The sequence below is a fragment of the Pistacia vera genome, unplaced genomic scaffold, assembly GCF_008641045.1.
Source record: "Pistacia vera cultivar Batoury unplaced genomic scaffold, PisVer_v2 Contig276, whole genome shotgun sequence".
NCBI lineage: Eukaryota > Viridiplantae > Streptophyta > Magnoliopsida > Sapindales > Anacardiaceae > Pistacia > Pistacia vera.
Window position 1 is genome coordinate 378,878 of NW_022196086.1, and position 20,517 is coordinate 399,394.

The 20,517-nt window shown below is 34.1% G+C and overlaps 3 protein-coding genes across 4 annotated transcripts; 2 read left to right on the forward strand and 1 right to left on the reverse strand.

The window, feature by feature from the left end:
• Positions 1–59: 59 nt before the first annotated feature.
• LOC116133828 lies at positions 60–5,408 on the reverse strand. Of its 2 annotated transcripts, XM_031419514.1 has the most exons (8): positions 5,243–5,408; positions 5,021–5,160; positions 4,148–4,254; positions 3,878–3,943; positions 2,864–2,946; positions 1,595–1,641; positions 760–838; positions 60–653 (listed from the first exon to the last, which is right to left on the reverse strand). In XM_031419514.1, exons 1-8 carry the CDS (start codon positions 5,291–5,293, stop codon positions 573–575), a joined length of 654 nt encoding a protein of 217 aa, XP_031275374.1. In that variant the 5' UTR covers positions 5,294–5,408; the 3' UTR covers positions 60–572. The 2 variants fall into 2 exon arrangements, with proteins under 2 accessions (XP_031275374.1, XP_031275373.1); XM_031419513.1 differs by lacking the exons at positions 760–838; positions 1,595–1,641 and having other exon boundaries at positions 65–653; positions 5,243–5,393.
• A 2,555-nt stretch (positions 5,409–7,963) lies between these two features.
• On the forward strand, positions 7,964–9,112 carry LOC116133827 (DNA damage-repair/toleration protein DRT102-like). Its single transcript, XM_031419512.1, has one exon. It carries the CDS (start codon positions 8,057–8,059, stop codon positions 8,966–8,968), a length of 912 nt encoding a protein of 303 aa, XP_031275372.1. The 5' UTR covers positions 7,964–8,056; the 3' UTR covers positions 8,969–9,112.
• Positions 9,113–15,586: 6,474 nt separating this feature from the next.
• LOC116133814 (DNA damage-repair/toleration protein DRT102-like) lies at positions 15,587–16,733 on the forward strand. Its single transcript, XM_031419496.1, has one exon. The coding sequence runs from the start codon at positions 15,678–15,680 to the stop codon at positions 16,587–16,589; it is 912 nt and encodes a 303-aa protein (XP_031275356.1). The 5' UTR covers positions 15,587–15,677; the 3' UTR covers positions 16,590–16,733.
• Positions 16,734–20,517: the final 3,784 nt, after the last annotated feature.

Below are 20,517 nucleotides of genomic sequence, written 5' to 3' on the forward strand. Positions count from 1 at the left end.
GCTACTTTACAAAGCACAAGTAATATTCTCATTTGTGCTTGATGGCAATGTTCCCTGAATCATCATCACACTTTGTGGCTTCCTGCCCTTTAAAAACATAGCAAGGATTTAGCAGTTAAGTGCTATAAGATTTGTGCTGTTTTGTTGTTTAACATTTAATAAAAAAACGTAAAATGTCAATATACTTTAACTCAACAATCCTAGAAATAGCTACAACCATTCTTTTTGACTGTGCTATAACTAGCCATAAAGTTAGCCAGAAAGCATGACCATACTTCTTCTAGGCATTAAACATAGCAAGAAAAGTCTAAGCCTCCAGAGAGGATTCTAATTGAGTAGATAAGATAAAGACTTGCCGAGTATCTATGAGCATTCTGTCTTTATGGAGCTAGAACGTCTTATCCTAGCTTCCAATGTATAGAAATATGATGTAGTGAGGAGAGCACCAACGCATCAAATTACAAGCAATATTGAGCTTTACATTAATTACCGTAGAAGCTTTATTCTCGTAGTCCTATCACAACAGACTCCGAAATTAGTTGGCATGGTAGTATCAGATCTTTGTGGACTAGTTAATTTCTATCACTAGGAGTGAATATCTGGGCAATTGCTTCTAGTGCAGAAACATTCCAACTCTCAGCATGCCGAATAATCTGACAAATGCACAATGGAAAGAAACTGTAAAGAGAAGCTCTCACAGCATAATATAAGAAGTTCAAATTACTAAACAGCAATAGCGAAAGAGATGGCCTTTCTTACTTTATGCTCATCATTTAATTCATAGACAGTGTTTCCATCAATAGAAATGAGAGGTCTCCAAGGAAGTTTCAGGTAGGTTCTGCAAATCAAGGGATACTTGCAGTTGATTAACTAATTGATCCAAAGGCAACAGCAAAAAGTTTCACATATTCCTTGATCAAAGATAAAGTTTCATTTATGGGATGATAAGTGCAGTAGAAATTAGAATATTCTTAATATTCTTACCCCTTCCCTACCTTCTCTCCTTCCAAAAATCACATACGCAAGAAAGAGAAATAGAGTAGGGACATGGCCTTGTTCCGTAGCAAGGTGTGTAATACATATTTTCTGCATCACCTTGCCACACTACAGGTTCGAATTTAGTCAATGGTGTTCAGGCCAAGTTTAGATAGACCTAATGCGTATCATAATGGAGTACCCAACTACTCATTGATATCCCCTCTATGGTGAACCAAGCCAAAGATATCAAGTGAACCAAGCCAAAGATGTCAAGTAGATACATCTCCTCAATATCTCTTTAAAAGTAAAATTTGAGGGAGACCAATATCCCAAAAAACCAGTTAGATAAGCGTGTGTAGAGAGAGAGAGAGTTGGCTAGTGTTATACAATATATTTTCACTGATTTGACAACCAAAGAATATCAATTGGTTAATATATACAAGGCAATCACACCACATTGGTGTTCCTCACTAATATTTCCCAAACCTCAACAGTGTGCAAGTGGTGGTTATATTACCTTAAGAAACAAGCAGCATCGTCAAATAATTCTAACAACTCTTTCAACACACAGTGGCAAAGAATATGACTTCAGATAAGATGGATTCAAGTTAAGCACCTCAGTTTCCATGTCGCCAGAACAAAATCATTATTAGAGTTGGCACCCTGCATACTTAGTCATATTAGTGGGCATAAGAAATGTTGCTGAATTCAATCAATATAGGTAATAATGCCATCTAATAATGGAATAAAAAAAGGAAGAAGAAGAAGAAAAAAAGAAGCTTTCAGTTGATAACCCATAACCAGGCTAACTCAACTTTAAATGTAAGGGGCTTACAGTTCTAGGTCCAACCTATAGATATTTGGCTCATGGAAGGCTTTATACCAAGGGAAAGCTCACACTGTTATGTTTTGATATCAATTCTATTTTTCAGACGGAATTTTCCACTGATAATTTGGGGCGAAAAAGCAAACAGCATTTACAAGAGGACACAGTTTGCTTCTTAAGCTGTCCTTCTAAAGACAGCTAAATGCGGTTACTCATAGCATAGAGCTTTTATATAGTAGGGATGAGTACGTCAAGGACTTAATTTGGCCCCTGAAGACAATCAAATCTTGGAGAACCTAAACCCTTATGCAGCCAGAGAAAAGACAGCGATTTGCCGCTCAAAAATCAAGCTTGCAAGTAAGCAGTCATAATTTCTCTACATTACATAATAAAAGATGCTGCATAAAGGATGGACCAAGCTTTTAACTATACAATTTTAATGGTTTTAGTGACCTTGGATCATGTTAATATTCTCCACTGTTCAAAAGAAAGCTACAGCTGTACGGCTAGACCATTGACTTAGGTCCTCAAAACGCTTTAAGATGTGTCTCCTAGATATAAAACAAGCACTGCATATGCCTATTACCACTTCCAAAGATGTTGTACATAAGCAGTCACATTAATAGCTTCAATCAAGAGATTTTGATCTCTTTATAATTTGCAGACAAGCTGCAGTGCTTATTATCATTATTTATTCATTTTTTTATTTTTAAAGTCATCTCCTCACAAAAGAGGAAAAGCTATTGAGGAAACCTCCATTGCAATCTATAGCAATTTTATGAATAGTAACCACTAAATATCAAGTATTATAATTTTCAACAGTGTAGAAACGGCATCAGAAACCGAGGTCTGCATTTGGCATATGTGCATACGATTTAATTCTCTGGGCTCTATAGCTAAGTTCCTTAAGCCCAGCTCTTCCATTTCCTTGTAGATGCCTCATAATTATATTATTATTTTATTGAAGAATCACCAAGAAAGTGCCTAGAATAATTCTACCCACAAGCTTAATTAGTTTCTTGTCAATTAAAACCACATTTCATTTGTAGAAACAATTACCTTCTCAATCTTTTGCAATCCAATTGAAGGAAATTCAAAGAAAGGAACAAGTAATTTCAGGTTGCGTGAATACAGCTCCGTACCTGAATAGCCAAAGACCACATCAATTAGCTGACTTTCTCACATTGAATTACATAAATTGGAATCTTTTGGTAAATGTCTGTAGATAAAAAGAAATAAGAAGGGAAGAGAAGGAAAGGACAGAGGTTTAAAATGTTTCCTAAACTTAACTTTGAAAGATGAAGGAGAGGATACATAAGATGAAACTGAGACAAAGACAATAAACTAATTCTATATGTTTTACATCAGCAACTCCTGATTCACACTATCTCTCTGAGAATGCGAGGAGAGCTGCTGAAAGGTTGTCCCTAAACCTAGTGTAGACAGCAAGACACAAGTTTCCTTTTGAGCAAGGCTTACAAAAAGGTATGAGAGACAACTATAAAAGATTGAAGCAGTTAACACGCCTAGATACAGTGATTGCATCAAAAGATCAACAATTCTGCATACATGCTTAACGAATTCAAATATGGAGCATCATGCAATCCTTCAACAGAAAAGAAATCCTAGAATGATACTTGCATGTTTGCCGTAAAATATTTATCAGAATAACTACTCCAGTTTCAAGCTGAAAACCATTAAGCCCGGATAGAACCACACAAAAGGGGCTTAAGTAGAGTAGAAGTAGTCAAAACCAGAAGAGTATTCAAAGATAAATAATGATATAAATATGAATGACCGAATGTAAAAAGGAAAGATGACAGCACAACAATAGCCCAAACATCAACAAAGAACGGAGCACTACTCTACAAAAAATCAGATGGAAAGAAAAATTGAGCTTAGTAACCCTCAGTTGAAGGTAAGAAACATAATACGAACTTAGTCATGTGTTCAAACAAAATGCTTTCAAAAACCTTATTTCATTTTTTTTAACATCCATAATGATAAATAAGGAAGCTCTATAAGACAGAAAAGAAAGGTTGTTACTATATATATATAACCAATAAATCATACCTTGAAATCTAATAGTCGGATCTTCAAATATACAATCTTCATCATATATTTCAGAAGTGAAAATCCCTTTCCATTGAATTAGAGAAATGTATTAGTTAATCTAGGAAAATATATATATACATATTCACACTAAACTTAAAGAACGGTCTTCCACTGACCTTCCTAACATGCATAAAGTTCTTTTATCTTCATCAGTACACTTAACCCAAGAAATAGATAATGAAACGAGTAACAAAAAGATTACTTACAAAATGAAACATTGTATTGTACCTGTAACAAAATAAGCATTCTCATAATCAGTCTTCAGTGTAGTTACTACATCATCAATACACGAAATTGAAATCTCCTCTTTTTGTCCATAATTCACCCTATCTGATCTGCAAAACTTAAAAGAAACAAGAGATGAGCATTATAAACTAATATTGTGTTTGTGCACTTCTTACTCCATTAAAAGCACTTTTAAATAGTTAAGGAAGTTTTAAAAGAATTTTTAGTGTTTAATTGGAATGATTTTCGTTAGAAAAGCATGTAACATTTTTGAGAAAGCATTTAAACAATCTTCTGAGTTGCACTTTTCAGACCAACAAAGCAGTTACGGAAATTTTTACATTATTTTTGGAGTTTAATTGAATGATTTTCATTAGAAAAGCATGAAATGTTTTCAAGAAAGCATTTAAACACTCTTCTGAAATGTACTTTTCAGACCAAAAAAGAACTTAAAGTGTTTTGAAAAATCACTTCATAGATATATTTTCAGAAATCAATTTTACTCAAGTATTAAGAAGTGCTTTTTTATAAAAGCACATGACTCAGCCAAACATATTCATAAAAAGTGCTTTTAACAAACTGAAAGTAAAATCGCTATCTATATAATAGCGTCTACTTAAAACATACATATTGCTGTTACAATTAAAAGAGATCGAACAAGCACTTAGATGCTATTTCTGAAAGTTCATCAAGCTTTCTGAAATTACACTTTTTCAAACACCTCTATCTAATGCTTTGCTACAATACAACACTCCCAACCCAATAGATAATTCATTAATTATACAAAATTATTAGAAAGAGTGCCACAATTTATTAACTTTCTATTGGGTTTCCAGCACTTTCTCGGCAGCCAAACAGAGAAATAACATGTCTTACCTGTCTTTGTCAAACGAGGAGAACAGCCTGAGGAGCTCAGTCACTCCACTTACTGCCAACTTCAAAAACTGCGGGGTTCTTGTTCTGTTATTGGGATCATTATCCGGCGTGGCTGAGCAGCATTTGACGCAATGAACTCTCTGCAAAATAAACGACAGTGATGGATTGAACAAATTAGAATTGAGAATTCAATACCATTGAAATGATAAAACATTTGATTACCTTGAGATGGAGGGTTGGATTGGGTTGAGCAAAGTAACAGATTCCCGCCATTTTCCAACTTCATCTGGGCGTACATTTTTCAGTTTTTCGTCGTCTATTTTTGATCTTATCTAAGAGGTGGAAAAAATGACCGGGTTAGCTACGTCTCAACCTGAAACCGATCCGGCCCTGTTTAAGGGTGGGTTGGGTTCTACCCGGCCCCGGTATCCCCCGTCGGATGGGTTGGGCCTTCATAGGCTAACCCGGCAGGTCATTTTTTTTTTTAAAAACTCGTTCAACCTGTCGTGTTGGTGGTTGTCAACAAGCAGGTCGGCGAAAAAAAATTAATTTTTTTTTCAAAAACCTATTTTACCCTTCAAATATAGTCGTTTTATAATAGTTTGAAAGGGCTTTTTCAATCTTTTTTTTTCTAGTCCCCTAAATTTATTAACATAAATACAATAAAATCAATAATCAAAGTAACGACATAGTAATTAGCAAATAAATGCATGCGAGGGAGAGTAGTTGAAGCCTTAACTAAACTATCACCAAAATAAAAATAAATATTAAATCAAATAATAAAATGACCAAAAGTAGAATCAATCCAACAAATAAAACATTAAAAGGGTGTTTGTCTGAGCTTATGAAAATTAGCTTATAAGCAACAAGTGCTTCTAATTTGAAATTTTAAACAATTACGTGTTTGGTTAAAGTATTTATAAGTGACTGATAAGTAGTTGACGTGTTTGGTAAAATGTGGCTTATAAGTACATTTTATTATAAAATGACTAAAAAGGGTACTACATTAAACAAGGGTATACTATGGAATTTTAAAATTAAACAAGGATAATGTGGTAATATACTTAGTCAAACTAGCTTATAAGTAAAATGTTTATAAGAAAAAAAAAAAAAAAAGTACCTCCCCCCCAACTTATTTTTTTTTTTGCTTATAAGCTCAAAAAAGTTATAAATAAACAGATCAGCTTAATTTTAGAGCTTTAGGCAAACACCCTCTAAATAAAAAAAAAAAGGTTTATGCTTTGATTATCTTTTGTCTCTTGGTGCTATAGTCAACACTTAGGGAGTATTTGTCTGAACTTATGAAAATTAGCTTATAAGCAACAAGTGCTTATAAGCTAATTTTAGTTTATAAACATTTGGTTTGGTTAAAGTACTTATAAATGACTGATAAGTAGTTGACGTGTTTGATAAAATGTGGCTTATAAGTATATTTTATTATAAAATGACTAAAAATGGTACTACTTAAATAAGGGTATACTATGAAATTTTAAAATTAAACAAGGACAATGTGGTAATCTACTTTGTCAAACTAACTTATAAACAAAGTGCTTATTAACAAAAATCCTTGAAAAGCTTGAGATTGACATGCCTTATATATATATACACTTTTATTGGATAAATTTGTAACCTAAAACTTAAACAAAATATATGATAACAAATTTATGTACGTGTTCAAGATTTGTCATTGCGTTCTACTTCGGTGAACGACATTATATAGCTGATTTAAAGTCTTTTAAAAAACACTTAATTATTAGACTTGTTCGGGTTGTTCTACCCTCTAACGACATTAATTAGTTGCTTTTGAAGTCACGAAATCTACGTGTGACTATTATACTCTTGATATTATTATATTAACTAGTTGATTTTAAAGTCTTTTAAAAAACTCGTAATTGTTAAACTTCATCAATTGTTCTATTTTCGACGGATGTTTAATTAGTTACTTGTAAAGTTAGGAAATCGATCCTTGATTGTTCTACTCTTGATGTTATCAATATTAATTCGTTGATATTGAAGTTACATAAAGAAAGATAAAATTAGAAATATTAATCCTAGATGTGAAAAAATTAGCAAAAAAAATATTTTTAATCTATAACGAAATCTTAAATTCTCTAAAAGAGGGAAAATAATTGAAGTGATTGAGAAAAGAATAATTTTTTTTTAAGTAAACCTTGAAATTATAAAGGGAAATGTTTTAATCTAAAACTTAATCAATGTGTGTGTTAAAAAATATCAATTCAATTAAATTAATTAAAAATATTAATTGAATTGAACTGATATTTGAAAAGTTAACTAAAAAAATGACATAAAAGAAAAATTAAAAAGTAATATTTTGCCGGTTCAACCTGCATAAAAACCCGTTGGATTAGGGTTGATGAGCTGAGCTGGGCTGGACTGACCCTTTTGAACAAAGAGGTGGGTTGGGTATTACTGGCAGGCTAGGTTAGGCTCGACCCATAATTTGCACTAACCCAATCGGTTCGGGACACTTTTCCACCTCTAATCTTATCCTTCGCCAACGCTTTCTTGTTTCTGCCACGTAAGTGTAGCCTCCTTCGTTTGGGGGGCATGATGCCATTTATACAAATAAAAGGGGTTATGATAATCTCACATGATATAGGATACCGTAGCAATCCCACATTATTATGAGGGTTTCAAAATAATTTCGCTTGTTATGGACCTTACGAAATATGGTACAACACCTCATAGAAGAAATTATCATATAAATCCCATGGTAGTCGTAAAGTATCACGTAAACCCTTATATATGAAAAATATAAATTTAACCTCCTATATCGGGCTATATAGGTAAATATTCTTAAAGTTCCTCATCAATCATCACTCATCAGCAGTAAAATATCATATCAACCCCCACCTGGCAATTGTATATTTGCAGTGTGACAAAATATCACATAGACTCTTATGTACAGGTGAAATATCAATATGAGTTATTTTTCCGTCTTGATTCATCCACAGTTACACTCAGGCACTGATCTAAATCATCCGCCACCCGACTTTCCTCTCTCTCTAATCCACCATGGCCGAACCCAACACCAACCCTCCCCGCCCTGTCAAGATCATCGCTGGCGCCGATCCATTCGGCACCGACTTAAAGGACGCTCTAGTATCCCACCTCCGCTCCATCAACATTGAAGTCGAAGACCTCGGCACCTCCTCCTACTACTCTATTGGCGCCGAGGTCGGCCGCCGCGTCTCCTCCTCATCCGCCGAAACTCGGGGCCTTGTCTCCTGTGGTACCGGCGTCGGCGTCGGCATGTTCGCTAACAAATACCCCGGAGTCTTCGCTGCCACTTGTCTCACACCTTCCGATGCTCAAAACGCTCGCTCCATCAACAACTCCAACGTTCTCGCCATCTCAGGTAAGTCCACCTCCAAAGACTCCGCCATTGAGATTCTCAATACGTGGCTTAACACCCCTTTTAAGGCGCCATGTCCCGCGTCAGAAAGCAAACCGTGGGACGACGAAGTTTTATGTTTTCTCGATAACTCTGTTGCTGAAATGAGTAAGATAGGAAAAGAAGATGAAGAGAAAGAAAGCTCTGGTTCTTGCAGCATTTGTTGTTTGGTTAAAAACAGGGAGCTGAATCCAATAGAGATGATTCCAGGAGGGTCAATGAAGATTGTGAGGGAGAGTCCAACCTCGGCTATAGTGAGGTTTAAGGCGGGGAGTGTGGAGCCGGCGCATCATCATACGTTTGGGCACGATTTGGTGGTGATGGAAGGGAGAAAAAGCGTGTGGAATATGAGTAAAGGGGAGAGGTTTGATTTGAGTGTTGGTGATTACTTGTTTACACCCGCTGGAGATGTGCATAGAGTCAAGTATTATGAAGATACTGAGTTTTTTATCAAATGGGATGGACATTGGGATATGTTCTTTGATGAGGATCTTGAGACTGCTAAGTCTGCTGTTGAGAAAGAAACTGTTTGATCTCTTTGTTTGCCTACCTGAGGTAATATGTTGTTTGTGAATTATGTGTGGATTGTGTTGGTGAGTATGATTTTGTAAGAGCTGTTATGTAAAAAGTTATCTTTTGAATAAGCATCTTAATTTTATTTGATGTTAGACATGGAATTTTGGCTTGGGTCCTCTTAGCTAGTTTTTTTTTTCAAATAATTTGGCAATGCTACTTATTGTTATGTGGTTGCTTATTGTGTTGTTCTTGCTGCTATTATTATTGACTTTGCAATGTCGTGAATTTGATCTTGTCATATAAAATTGACAAAATATCTTCTCTGTAGTTTTTGCTGCTCTAATACTATGGGCAGTCGTGTTTGTGCTTGCTGCTATTTTTTTGTATAATATGTTGCAGAGTGTTTAATTTGGTTGTTTATGGAACTGGTAGTCTGGTAGGTAGCACTGATTGTTGCAAAAACTGCCTTAAAAAATAGCTAAATTTGTGTATCTGTGCTCTCCAATTGAACATCAAAATCCACTCTTTTGCCCCAGAACTATGCTTTATGTGTATCTCCCTGCTCCTCTTCTGCAATGGCCCCGAGAAGCCTAATAAAATCTAAAATCCTTTTGCAGTCACACACTCACACCAACAAATTTCATCGTGGTTTAGAATGCCAAAAGAAACATACAAGCTTAATATCTTCTTCATTGCATATTTTTTGGTTTTTTGATTGCTCTGAAGCAGAAGTTCAATCAGCAAAAGTTGCCGCTCCCTTGGTTGTGTCCAATTTGTAGAAAACACGCTTTTCCCTCCTAGTTATTAAGCTATAGTTAGTTTTTAGCTTATGGGCAACTTGAGATTTGATATCATGTTTGAGTTCTTATCAACTGTAACACAAAGCAAAGAAATAATTTGAGAACGTTGCTTAGTAAACACTGGAGTCTTTCCAAAATAATATTGCTTGCATTTGTGTAGTAAACGAGAATTTTTTGGGGGATTATTTTCTAACCCTCTGACTGGATTTGTCATCCTATCCCCCTTAATCCCCCTTGCGTATCAAAATAACCTTAAACTCCCTGCACGTTTGTGAGATGTTACTGAAAATTGCTCCTGACCACACAGAGGCCTAAATACCTTATTTACCGAAAATTTAAATAAATATAAAACCACCCACTTTTTATTTATAAATACTTTTTTTATTATCCTAAAAACAACAAAAAAAGAAATAAAATAATTATAAAACAATTAAAACCTTTGACAAGCATCTCCTTCCTGCAAAACAGACACTTAGATCTGGAATGTTGGTGGGAATGGGTGTTAATCCCTGGGAAGAGCCGCTGCAAGGCAGGCCACCGCATGGCTTGCGCAAGGGGCTAAGGCCCTCTTGCACCTTTGCCTGGCACGCTGGCTTGTGCCTGGCAGGTGCTGCTCCTTGGCCTTGCAAGGGGTGGCACTCCTGGCCTGAACGCCTGGTTGCCTTGGCCTCGGCCTAGAGCGACGGTTATGGGTTGATTTTTTCCTTTTTTTTTTTTTTATTTACTTGGAAATGAATTAGTAGATTTTATTGATTTGACTGAAAGTTTGTTTGGTGGGTGATGAATTTGTATTGATTTTGCTTGAAAATGATTGATATATATTTATTGATTACACCTGTGGGGATGTGCGTAGAGTCAAGTATTATGAGAGACTGAGTTTTTTATCAAATGGGATGGACATTGGAATATGTTTTTGATGGGATTTTGAGACCGCTGAGTCTGCATCTGGGAAGGATACTGTTTGATCTCTCTTTGTTTACTATTTTCCTTTTGAGGTAATGTTTTGTGAATTATGTGTGGATTAATGTGTTGGTGAGTATGATTTGTAAGAGCTATTATGTAAAACTAATCTCTTGAATAAGTACGTTAATTTATTTGATGTTAGATATATGGAATTTTGGGTTATGTTTTGTAAGCTACTTTTTTTGTTTTTTTTTCAGATAATTCAGTTATTGATTGTGTTGTTCTTGCTGCTATTATTGGTTGTTTAATTATTGGATACCTTATTTTTGGTGGTGTTTCTTGTTATATTGAATTTTGCAATGTCTAGTATGTCACAGTTTGTGTATTTTTGCTGCTCTGTTATTGTCGGTTGGTGTTTGTGCCTGCTGCTTTATTTTGGTTGTTCATGGAGCTGGTAGGTAGCACGTATTATAATTGTTGCAAAAAGCTGCAGTTCAAGTTTAGCAATTTTTACTTGTATGACACTCAATGTGATCATGTCTATTCTTGCTCCCAATTGATCATCAAAATCCACTCATTTGGCCCAAACAATGCTTTGAAAAGCCTAATAAAATCTCTGGTCTAGAATGCCGAACGAAAACACATTCATGTTTTAATTGCTCTGAACAAAAGTTCAATCAGCAACATTGCTGCTCTCGTAGTTGTTCCCAATCTGTAGAAAACCCAAAGTTGTCTTCATAAAAACTTTTTCTCTCCTACTTATTAAGTTGTTAGTTTTAAACTTATGGGCAACTTAGATTTGATATCATGTTGATTCTTATCAACTATAATTAGGGTGAGCACATGTAGCGGGTAGAATCGAACCTGCGAGTAGAGTCTGGAATCAGAATCGGAACCGAAACTGGAAAAAAGAACCTGCATGGGTACTCGGCTTGGAGCCTGCAGCAGGTACCCGTGTTTAGAATCTGTTTTGGAACCTGCCTAAATTGAAATATCTGTGAAGAATCTATGTTAATTTCACATATAAAAAAAATTAAAATGAAAAGTTTAAGTTTTACATAACCTAGATTAATAAATATTAAATTACATTTATTACATATAAACTACACCATATAAAAAACTTTAATACATTATAATATACAGTAAAACCTCTTTATAGTGATACTCTATATAAGAATAAACTCTATATAGTCATAAAACATTTTATTTTCAATTTGGGATAGTTATAAATAAGAATAAACTCCACATTGTAATAAGTTATAATTTTTTTAATTCCCGTCTTAAGGAAAGTTGCCTCCACATAGTAATAATTACCTGTATATTGAAAAAAAAAAAAAATATGTTACCTTACATTAAAGATTTAAGATGAAATAAAATATTTATCTAAAGTTGTTTGGATGAATGATTTATGTTTTAGAATTGTTACCATATCTCTTAGCTTGCGAGTACATTACCAGCATGAACATTTTCTTGTTGAAACCAAAATATTTTTAGCTTCTCAAGCATGTTTAGAGCTTATTGGCACGAAACTTTTTGTATTTCCCTACTATCATTCTCATGATTATTTCCTTTCTCTTCTTATCTAATTGTAACAATGATTTCTTCTTCAGTTAAAATATACATTATACGTAACTTATTGCTCATTTGGATAATTAAGGAAGACATTAATATTCATTCGATTAGTATAGTAAAGTTGTCAAATCTGATCACTCCATTCTACTATGATTCTTTTGATTCTCCTTATCCACTTTATTTGTAACTTGCAATTAATCGACATCGGATGTCCTAATTTTGTAATGCTTAAAACAATTGACAATTGTTTATGACTTCACATTAATTTGACCATGCAGTAATTGCATTTACAATTCCATCAATGACACTTATCTTTATTGGTTCAAGACACAATCTTGTTTAAAAAATAAGTAATTGAAGTGCTGAATTGAAATCCTAATATTGTTAAAACATTAATTGAAATCCTAACACTGTACTATAAAAACATGAATTATAAAATAAGAAATTTGTGTAACTACACCTCTGTTAAGTTATAACCTCTTTATAGTAATAAAATTAGTTAGTCTCACCATTATGACTATATAGAGGTTTTACTGTATTAATATTAAAGTTTTGATTAATCAAGTGTATAATTAGAGTTAGGACCAATTAAAAGTATTTTAATGTTATTAAAAGAATTATTTTTAAATAAAATAATATATTTGATTGAATAATAATATAATATTTAGTTATTTATTTCAATTATCAAGTTCTAACTTCTAAGTATATCTTTAGTAAATTAATAATTAATTAATTATATATGATATATTGATAAACATTAATACATTACTAGTTAAATGATTACTTAATCAATTATAACATTATATTATAGTTAAATGATTATTTAATTAATTATAAGNTGGAATTACACTTTTTCAAACACCTCTATCTAATGCTTTGCTACAATACAACACTCCCAACCCAATAGATAATTCATTAATTATACAAAATTATTAGAAAGAGTGCCACAAGTTATAAAATTTTTATTAACTTTCTACTGGGTTTCCAGCACTTTCTCGGCAACCAAACAGAGAAATAACATGTCTTACCTGTCTTTGTCAAACGAGGAGAACAGCCTGAGGAGCTCAGTCACTCCACTTACTGCCAACTTCAAAAACTGCGGGGTTCTTGTTCTGTTATTGGGATCATTAGCAGGTGTGGCTGAGCAGCATTTGACGCAATGAACTCTCTGCAAAATAAACGACAGTGATGGATCGAACAAATTAGAATTGAGAATTCAATACCATTGAAATGATAAAGCATTTGATTACCTTGAGATGGAGGGTTGGATTGGGTTGAGCAAAGTAACAGATTCCCGCCATTTTCCAACTTCCTCTGGGCGTACATTTTTCAGTTATTCGTCGTCTGTTTTTTATCTTATCTAGAGGTGGAAAAAAGGTCAGGTGGGTCAACCCTAACCCGCAACGTTTCAACCTGAAACTGATCCAATCGTGTTTAAGGGTGGATTGGGTTCTACCCGACCCGGATATCTCTAATGGGCAGGGTTGGGCTTTCATAGGCCAACCCGGTGACCCAACAGGTCATTTTGAAAAAAAAAAACACTCATCCAACCCATCGAGTTGGCGGTTGTCAACTCGTGGATCAACCCAACATATTGGCAAAAAAAAAAAAATTAATTTTTTTTTTCAAAAACCTACTTTACCCTCCAAATATTGTCGTTTTATAATAGTTAGAGGGTTTTTTTAGTTATTTTCTTTTCTAATATGCCAAATTTACTAATATAAACACAATAGAATCAATAATCAAACGACATAGTAATTAACAAATAAATGCAGGCGAGGGAGAGTAGTTGAAGCCTTAACTAAATTATCACCAAAATAAAAATAAATATTAAATCATATAATAAAATGACCAAAAATATAATCAATCCAACAAATAAAACATTAAATAAAAAAAGTTTCTACCTTGATTCTCTTTTGTCTCTTGGTGCTATTAGTATAGTCAACACTTGATTAGCAAAACTCCTTCAAAAGCTTAAGATTGACATGCTTATACTAAATTAATATATATATATATATATATACTTTTATTGGGTAAATTTTTAACCTAGAACTTAAACAAAATATATGATAACAAATTTATGTACGTGTTCAAGATTTTTCATTACGTTCTACTTCAGTAAACGACGTTATATAGTTGATTTTAAAGTCTTTTAAAAAAACACTTAATTATTAGACTTGTTCGGGTTGTTCTACCCTCTACCGACATTAATTAGTTACTTTTGAAGTCACGAAATCTACGTGTGAGACTATTATACTCTCGATATTATTATATTAATTAGTTGATTTTAAAGTCTTTTAAAAAACATGTAATCATTAAACTTCGTCAGATTATTCTATTTTCGACGGATGTTTAATTAGTTATTTGTAAAGTTAGGAAATCTATCTTTGATTGTTCTACTCTTGATGTTATCAACATTAATTTGTTGATATTAAAGTCATGGAAAGAAAGATAAAATTAGAAATATTAATCTTAGATGTGAAAAAATTAGCAAAAAAAATATTTTTAACCTATAACTAAATCTTAAATTCTCTAAAAGAGGGAAAAGAATTGAAGTGAAATGAGAAAAGAATAATTTTTTTTTTTTTTAGTAAACCTTGAAATTATAAGGGAAATATTTTAATCTAAAACTTAAACAATGTGTGTTGAAAAATATTAATTCAATTAAATTAATTAAAAAAATTAATTGAATTGAATCGATATTTGAAAAGTTAATTAAAAAAAATGACACAAAAGAAAAATAAAAAAATAATCTTTTGCCGTTCCGACCTGCACAAAAACCCGTCGGGTTAGGGTTGACAAGCCAGGTTGGGCCAACCCTTTTGAACAAAGAGGCGGGCCTAACCCGGCCAGTAAGGTTAGGCTCGACCCATAATTTGCACTAACCCAATCGGTTCGGGCCACTTTTCCACCTCTAATCTTATCCTTCGCCAACGCTTTCTTGTTTCTGCCACGTAAGTGTAGCCTCCTTCGTTTGGGGGGCATGATGCCATTTATACAAATAAAAGGGGTTATGATAATCTCACATGATATAGGATACCGTAGCAATCCCACATTATTATGAGGGTTTCAAAATAATTTCGCTTGTTATGGACCTTACGAAATATGGTACAACACCTCATAGAAGAAATTATCATATAAATCCCATGGTAGTCGTAAAGTATCACGTAAACCCTTATATATGAAAAATATAAATTTAACCTCCTATATCGGGCTATATAGGTAAATATTCTTAAAGTTCCTCATCAATCATCACTCATCAGCAGTAAAATATCATATCAACCCCCACCTGGCAATTGTATATTTGCAGTGTGACAAAATATCACATAGACTCTTATGTACAGGTGAAATATCAATATGAGTTATTTTTCCGTCTTGATTCATCCACAGTTACACTCAGGCACTGATCTAAATCATCCGCCACCCGACTTTCCTCTCTCTCTAATCCACCATGGCCGAACCCAACACCAACCCTCCCCGCCCTGTCAAGATCATCGCTGGCGCCGATCCATTCGGCACCGACTTAAAGGACGCTCTAGTATCCCACCTCCGCTCCATCAACATTGAAGTCGAAGACCTCGGCACCTCCTCCTACTACTCTATTGGCGCCGAGGTCGGCCGCCGCGTCTCCTCCTCATCCGCCGAAACTCGGGGCCTTGTCTCCTGTGGTACCGGCGTCGGCGTCGGCATGTTCGCTAACAAATACCCCGGAGTCTTCGCTGCCACTTGTCTCACACCTTCCGATGCTCAAAACGCTCGCTCCATCAACAACTCCAACGTTCTCGCCATCTCAGGTAAGTCCACCTCCAAAGACTCCGCCATTGAGATTCTCAATACGTGGCTTAACACCCCTTTTAAGGCGCCATGTCCCGCGTCAGAAAGCAAACCGTGGGACGACGAAGTTTTATGTTTTCTCGATAACTCTGTAGCTGAAATGAGTAAGATAGGAAAAGAAGATGAAGAGAAAGAAAGCTCTGGTTCTTGCAGCATTTGTTGTTTGGTTAAAAACAGGGAGCTGAATCCAATAGAGATGATTCCAGGAGGGTCAATGAAGATTGTGAGGGAGAGTCCAACCTCGGCTATAGTGAGGTTTAAGGCGGGGAGTGTGGAGCCGGCGCATCATCATACATTTGGGCACGATTTGGTGGTGATGGAAGGTAGAAAAAGCGTGTGGAATATGAGTAAAGGGGAGAGGTTTGATTTGAGTGTTGGTGATTACTTGTTTACACCCGCTGGAGATGTGCATAGAGTCAAGTATTATGAAGATACTGAGTTTTTTATCAAATGGGATGGGCATTGGGATATGTTCTTTGATGAGGATCTTGAGACTGCAAAGTCTGCTATTGAGAAAGAAACTGTTTGATCTCTTTGTTTGCCTATCTGAGGTAATATGTTGTTTGTGAATTATGTGTGGATTGTGTTGGTGAGTATGATTTTGTAAGAGCTGTTATGTAAAAAGTTATCTTTTGAATAAGCATCTTAATTTTATTTGATGTTAGACATGGAATTTTGGCTTGGGTCCTCTTAGCTAGTTTTTTTTTTCAAATAATTTGGCAATGCTACTTATTGTTATGTGGTTGCTTATTGTGTTGTTCTTGCTGCTATTATTATTGACTTTGCAATGTCGTGAATTTGATCTTGTCATATAAAATTGACAAAATATCTTCTCTGTAGTTTTTGCTGCTCTAATACTATGGGCAGTCGTGTTTGTGCTTGCTGCTATTTTTTTGTATAATATGTTGCAGAGTGTTTAATTTGGTTGTTTATGGAACTGGTAGTCTGGTAGGTAGCACTGATTGTTGCAAAAACTGCCTTAAAAAATAGCTAAATTTGTGTATCTGTGCTCTCCAATTGAACATCAAAATCCACTCTTTTGCCCCAGAACTATGCTTTATATGTATCTCCCTGCTCCTCTTCTGCAATGGCCCTGAGAAGCCTAATAAAATCTAAAATCCTTTTGCAGTCACACACTCACACCAACAAATTTCATCGTGGTTTAGAATGCCAAAAGAAACATACAAGCTTAATATCTTCTTCATTGCATATTTTTTGGTTTTTTGATTGCTGTGAAGCAGAAGTTCAATCAGCAAAAGTTGCCGCTCCCTTGGTTGTGTCCAATTCCCTGCTAGTTATTAAGCTATAGTTGGTTTTTAGCTTATGGGCAACTTGAGATTTGATATCATGTTTGAGTTCTTATCAATTATAACACAAAGCAAAGAAATAGTTTGAGAACGTTGCTTAGTAAACACTGGAGTCTTTCCAAAATAATATTGCTTGCATTTGTGTAGTAAACGAGAATTTTTTAGGGGATTATTTCTAACCCCCTGAGGTTTGTCACATATAAGTAAACCCCCTTGCGTATCAAAAATAACCTTAACTCCCTGCCGTTTGTGAGATGTTACTGAAAATTGCTCCTGACACACAGAAGGCCTAAATACCTTATTTACCGAAAATTATAATAAAATAATAAAAACTCACCCACTTTTTATTTATAAATACTTTTTTTATTATCCTAAAAAACAACAAAAAAGAAAATAAAATAAATTAATAAAACAATTAAAACCTTTGACAAGCATCTCCTTCCTGCAAAACAGACACTTAAGATCTGGAATGTTGGTGGGAGAATGGGGTTAATCCCTGGGAAGAGCCGCTGCAAGGCAAGGCCACCGCATGGCTTGCGCAAGGGGCTAAGGCGCTGCATCTTGCACCTTTGGCTGGGTCAGGTGCTGCTCCTTGGCCTTGCCAGGGGTGGCACTCCTGGCCTGAACGCCTGGTTGCCTTGGCCTCAGCCTGACGCAGCGATGGTTATGGGTTGATTTTTCCTTTTTTTTTTTGGGTCATTTACTTGGAAATGAATTAATAGATTTTATTGATTTAACTGCACGTGGTTGTTGGTGGATATGAATTTGTATTGATTTTGCTTGAAATGAATTGATATAATTATTTATTGATTACACCTGGTGGATGTGCGTAGAGTCAAGTATTATGAAGAGATACTGAGTTTTTTATCAATGGGATGGACATTGGAATATGTTCTTTGATGGGATTTTGAGACGCTGAGTCTGCATCTGGAAGGATACTGTTGATCTCTCTTGTTTACTATTTTCCATTTGAGGTAATGTGTTTGTGAATTATGTTTGGATTATTGTTGTTGGTGAGTATGATTTGTAAGAGCTATTATGTAAAAACTAATCTCTTGAATAAGTACGTTATTTATTTGATGTTAGATATTAATTTTGGGTTATGTTTTGTAAGCTACTTTTTTTGTTTTTTTTTAGATAATTCGTTATTGATGTGTTGTTCTTGCTGCTATTATGTTGTTTATTATTGATACCTTAAATTTTTGGTGGTTGTCTTTGTTATATGAATTTTGCAATGTCTATATGTCCGTTTGGTTACGTTTTTGCTGCTCGTTATTGTCGTTGTTGTGGTTTGGCCTGCTGCATTATTTGGTTGTTCATGGAGCTGGTAGGTAGCACGTATTATTGTGTGCAAAACTGCAGTTCAGTTTGCATTTTTACTTGATAGACACTCAATGTGATCATGTCTATTCTGCGTCCACATGGTCATCAAAATCCACTCATTGTGCCCAAAACAATGCTTTGAAAGCAATAAAATCTCTGGGTCTAGAATGCCGAACGAAAAACACTTCATTTTTAATTTGCTCTGAAGCAAAAGTTCAGCAGCAAACATTGCTGCTCTCGTTTGTTCCCAACTGGGAAAAACACCAAAGTTGTCTTCATAAAAAACTTTTTCTCTCCTACTTATTAAGTTGTAGTTTAATTATGGGCAACTTGGATTTGTATCATGTTTGAGTTCTTATCAACTATATTGGGGTGACAACATGTACGGGTAGAATCGGAACCTGCGAGTAGAGTCGAATCAGAATCGGAACCGAAACGTGGAAAAAGAACCTGCAGTGGGTCTCCTGTTGGACTCTGCAGCAGGTACCCCTGGTTTAGAATCGTTTTGGAACCTGGCTAAATGAATATCTGTGAAGAATCGATGTAATTTCACATAAAAAAAAATTAAAATGGAAAGTTTAAGCTTTTACAATAACCTAATTAAATAAATATAATTCATTTATTACAATAACTACACCTATAAAAACTTTAATACATTATATACGTACACCTCTTTATAGTGATACCTATTAAGAAATAACTCTATATAGTCCTAAACATTTTATTTTCAATTTGGGATAGTTATAAATAAGATAAACTCCACATTGTAATAATTATAATTTTTTTTAATTCCCGCTTAGAAAGTTGCCTCCACATAGTAATAATTACCTGTATATTGAAAAAAAAAAAAAATATGTTACCTTACATTAAAGATTTAAGATGAAATAAAATTTATCTAATTTGTTTGGATGAAGTGATTTTGTGTAGAATTGTGCCATATCTCTTAGCTTGCGAGTACATTACCAGCATGAACATTTTCTTGTTGAAACCAAAATATTTTTGCTTCTCAAGCTGTTTAGAGCTATTGGCACAAACTTTTTGTATTTCCCTACTACATTCTCATGATATTTCCTTTCTCTTCTATCTAATGTGCACATGCTGTCTTCTTCAGTTAAAATATCATTTACGTACTTATTGCTCATTTGATAATTAAGGAAACATAATATTTCATTCGATTAGTATAGTAAAGTTGTCAAATCTGAAACCTCCATTCTACTATGATTCTTTTTGATTCTCCTTATCCACTTTATTTGTACTGCAATTAATCGACATCGGATGTTCCTAATTTTGTAATGCTTAAAACATTGACAATTTTATGACTTCACATTATTTGACCATGCAGTAATTGCATTTACAATTCCATCAATGACACTTATCTTTATTGGTTCAAGCCACAATCTTGTTTAAAATGTAATTGAATGCTGAATTGAAATCCTATATTGTTAAAACATTAATTGAAATCCTAACACTGTACATAAAAATGAATATAAAATAAGAAATTTGTGTAACTACACTCTGTTAATGTTATAACCTCTTTTATAATAAAATTAGTTAGTCCTCACCATTAATGACTATATAGAGGTTTTCTTTATTAAATTAAAGTTTGTTAATCAAGTGTATAATTGGATTTAGGACCAATTAAACGTATTTTAATGTGTATTACAAAGAATATTTTAAATAAAATAATATTTGATTGAATATCATATATTTTAGTTATTTATTTCAATTATCAAGTTCTAACTTCTAAGTATATCTTTAGTAAATTAATAATTAATTAATTATATATGATATATTGATAAACATTAATACATTACTAGTTAAATGATT

Bases quoted from the DNA above. Each gene is read 5' to 3' on its own strand.
- LOC116133828 (XM_031419514.1), bottom strand. From the start codon at position 5,293: ATGGCGGGAATCTGTTACTTTGCTCAACCCAATCCAACCCTCCATCTC. The intron at 5,161-5,242 runs GTAATCAAATGT...TTTATTTTGCAG, and splicing joins ATCCAACCCTCCATCTCAAG to AGAGTTCATTGCGTCAAATG. The intron at 3,944-4,147 runs GTACAATACAAT...TTCAATGGAAAG, and splicing joins GAATGCTTATTTTGTTACAG to GGATTTTCACTTCTGAAATA.
- LOC116133827 (XM_031419512.1), top strand. From the start codon at position 8,057: ATGGCCGAACCCAACACCAACCCTCCCCGCCCTGTCAAGATCATCGCT.
- LOC116133814 (XM_031419496.1), top strand. From the start codon at position 15,678: ATGGCCGAACCCAACACCAACCCTCCCCGCCCTGTCAAGATCATCGCT.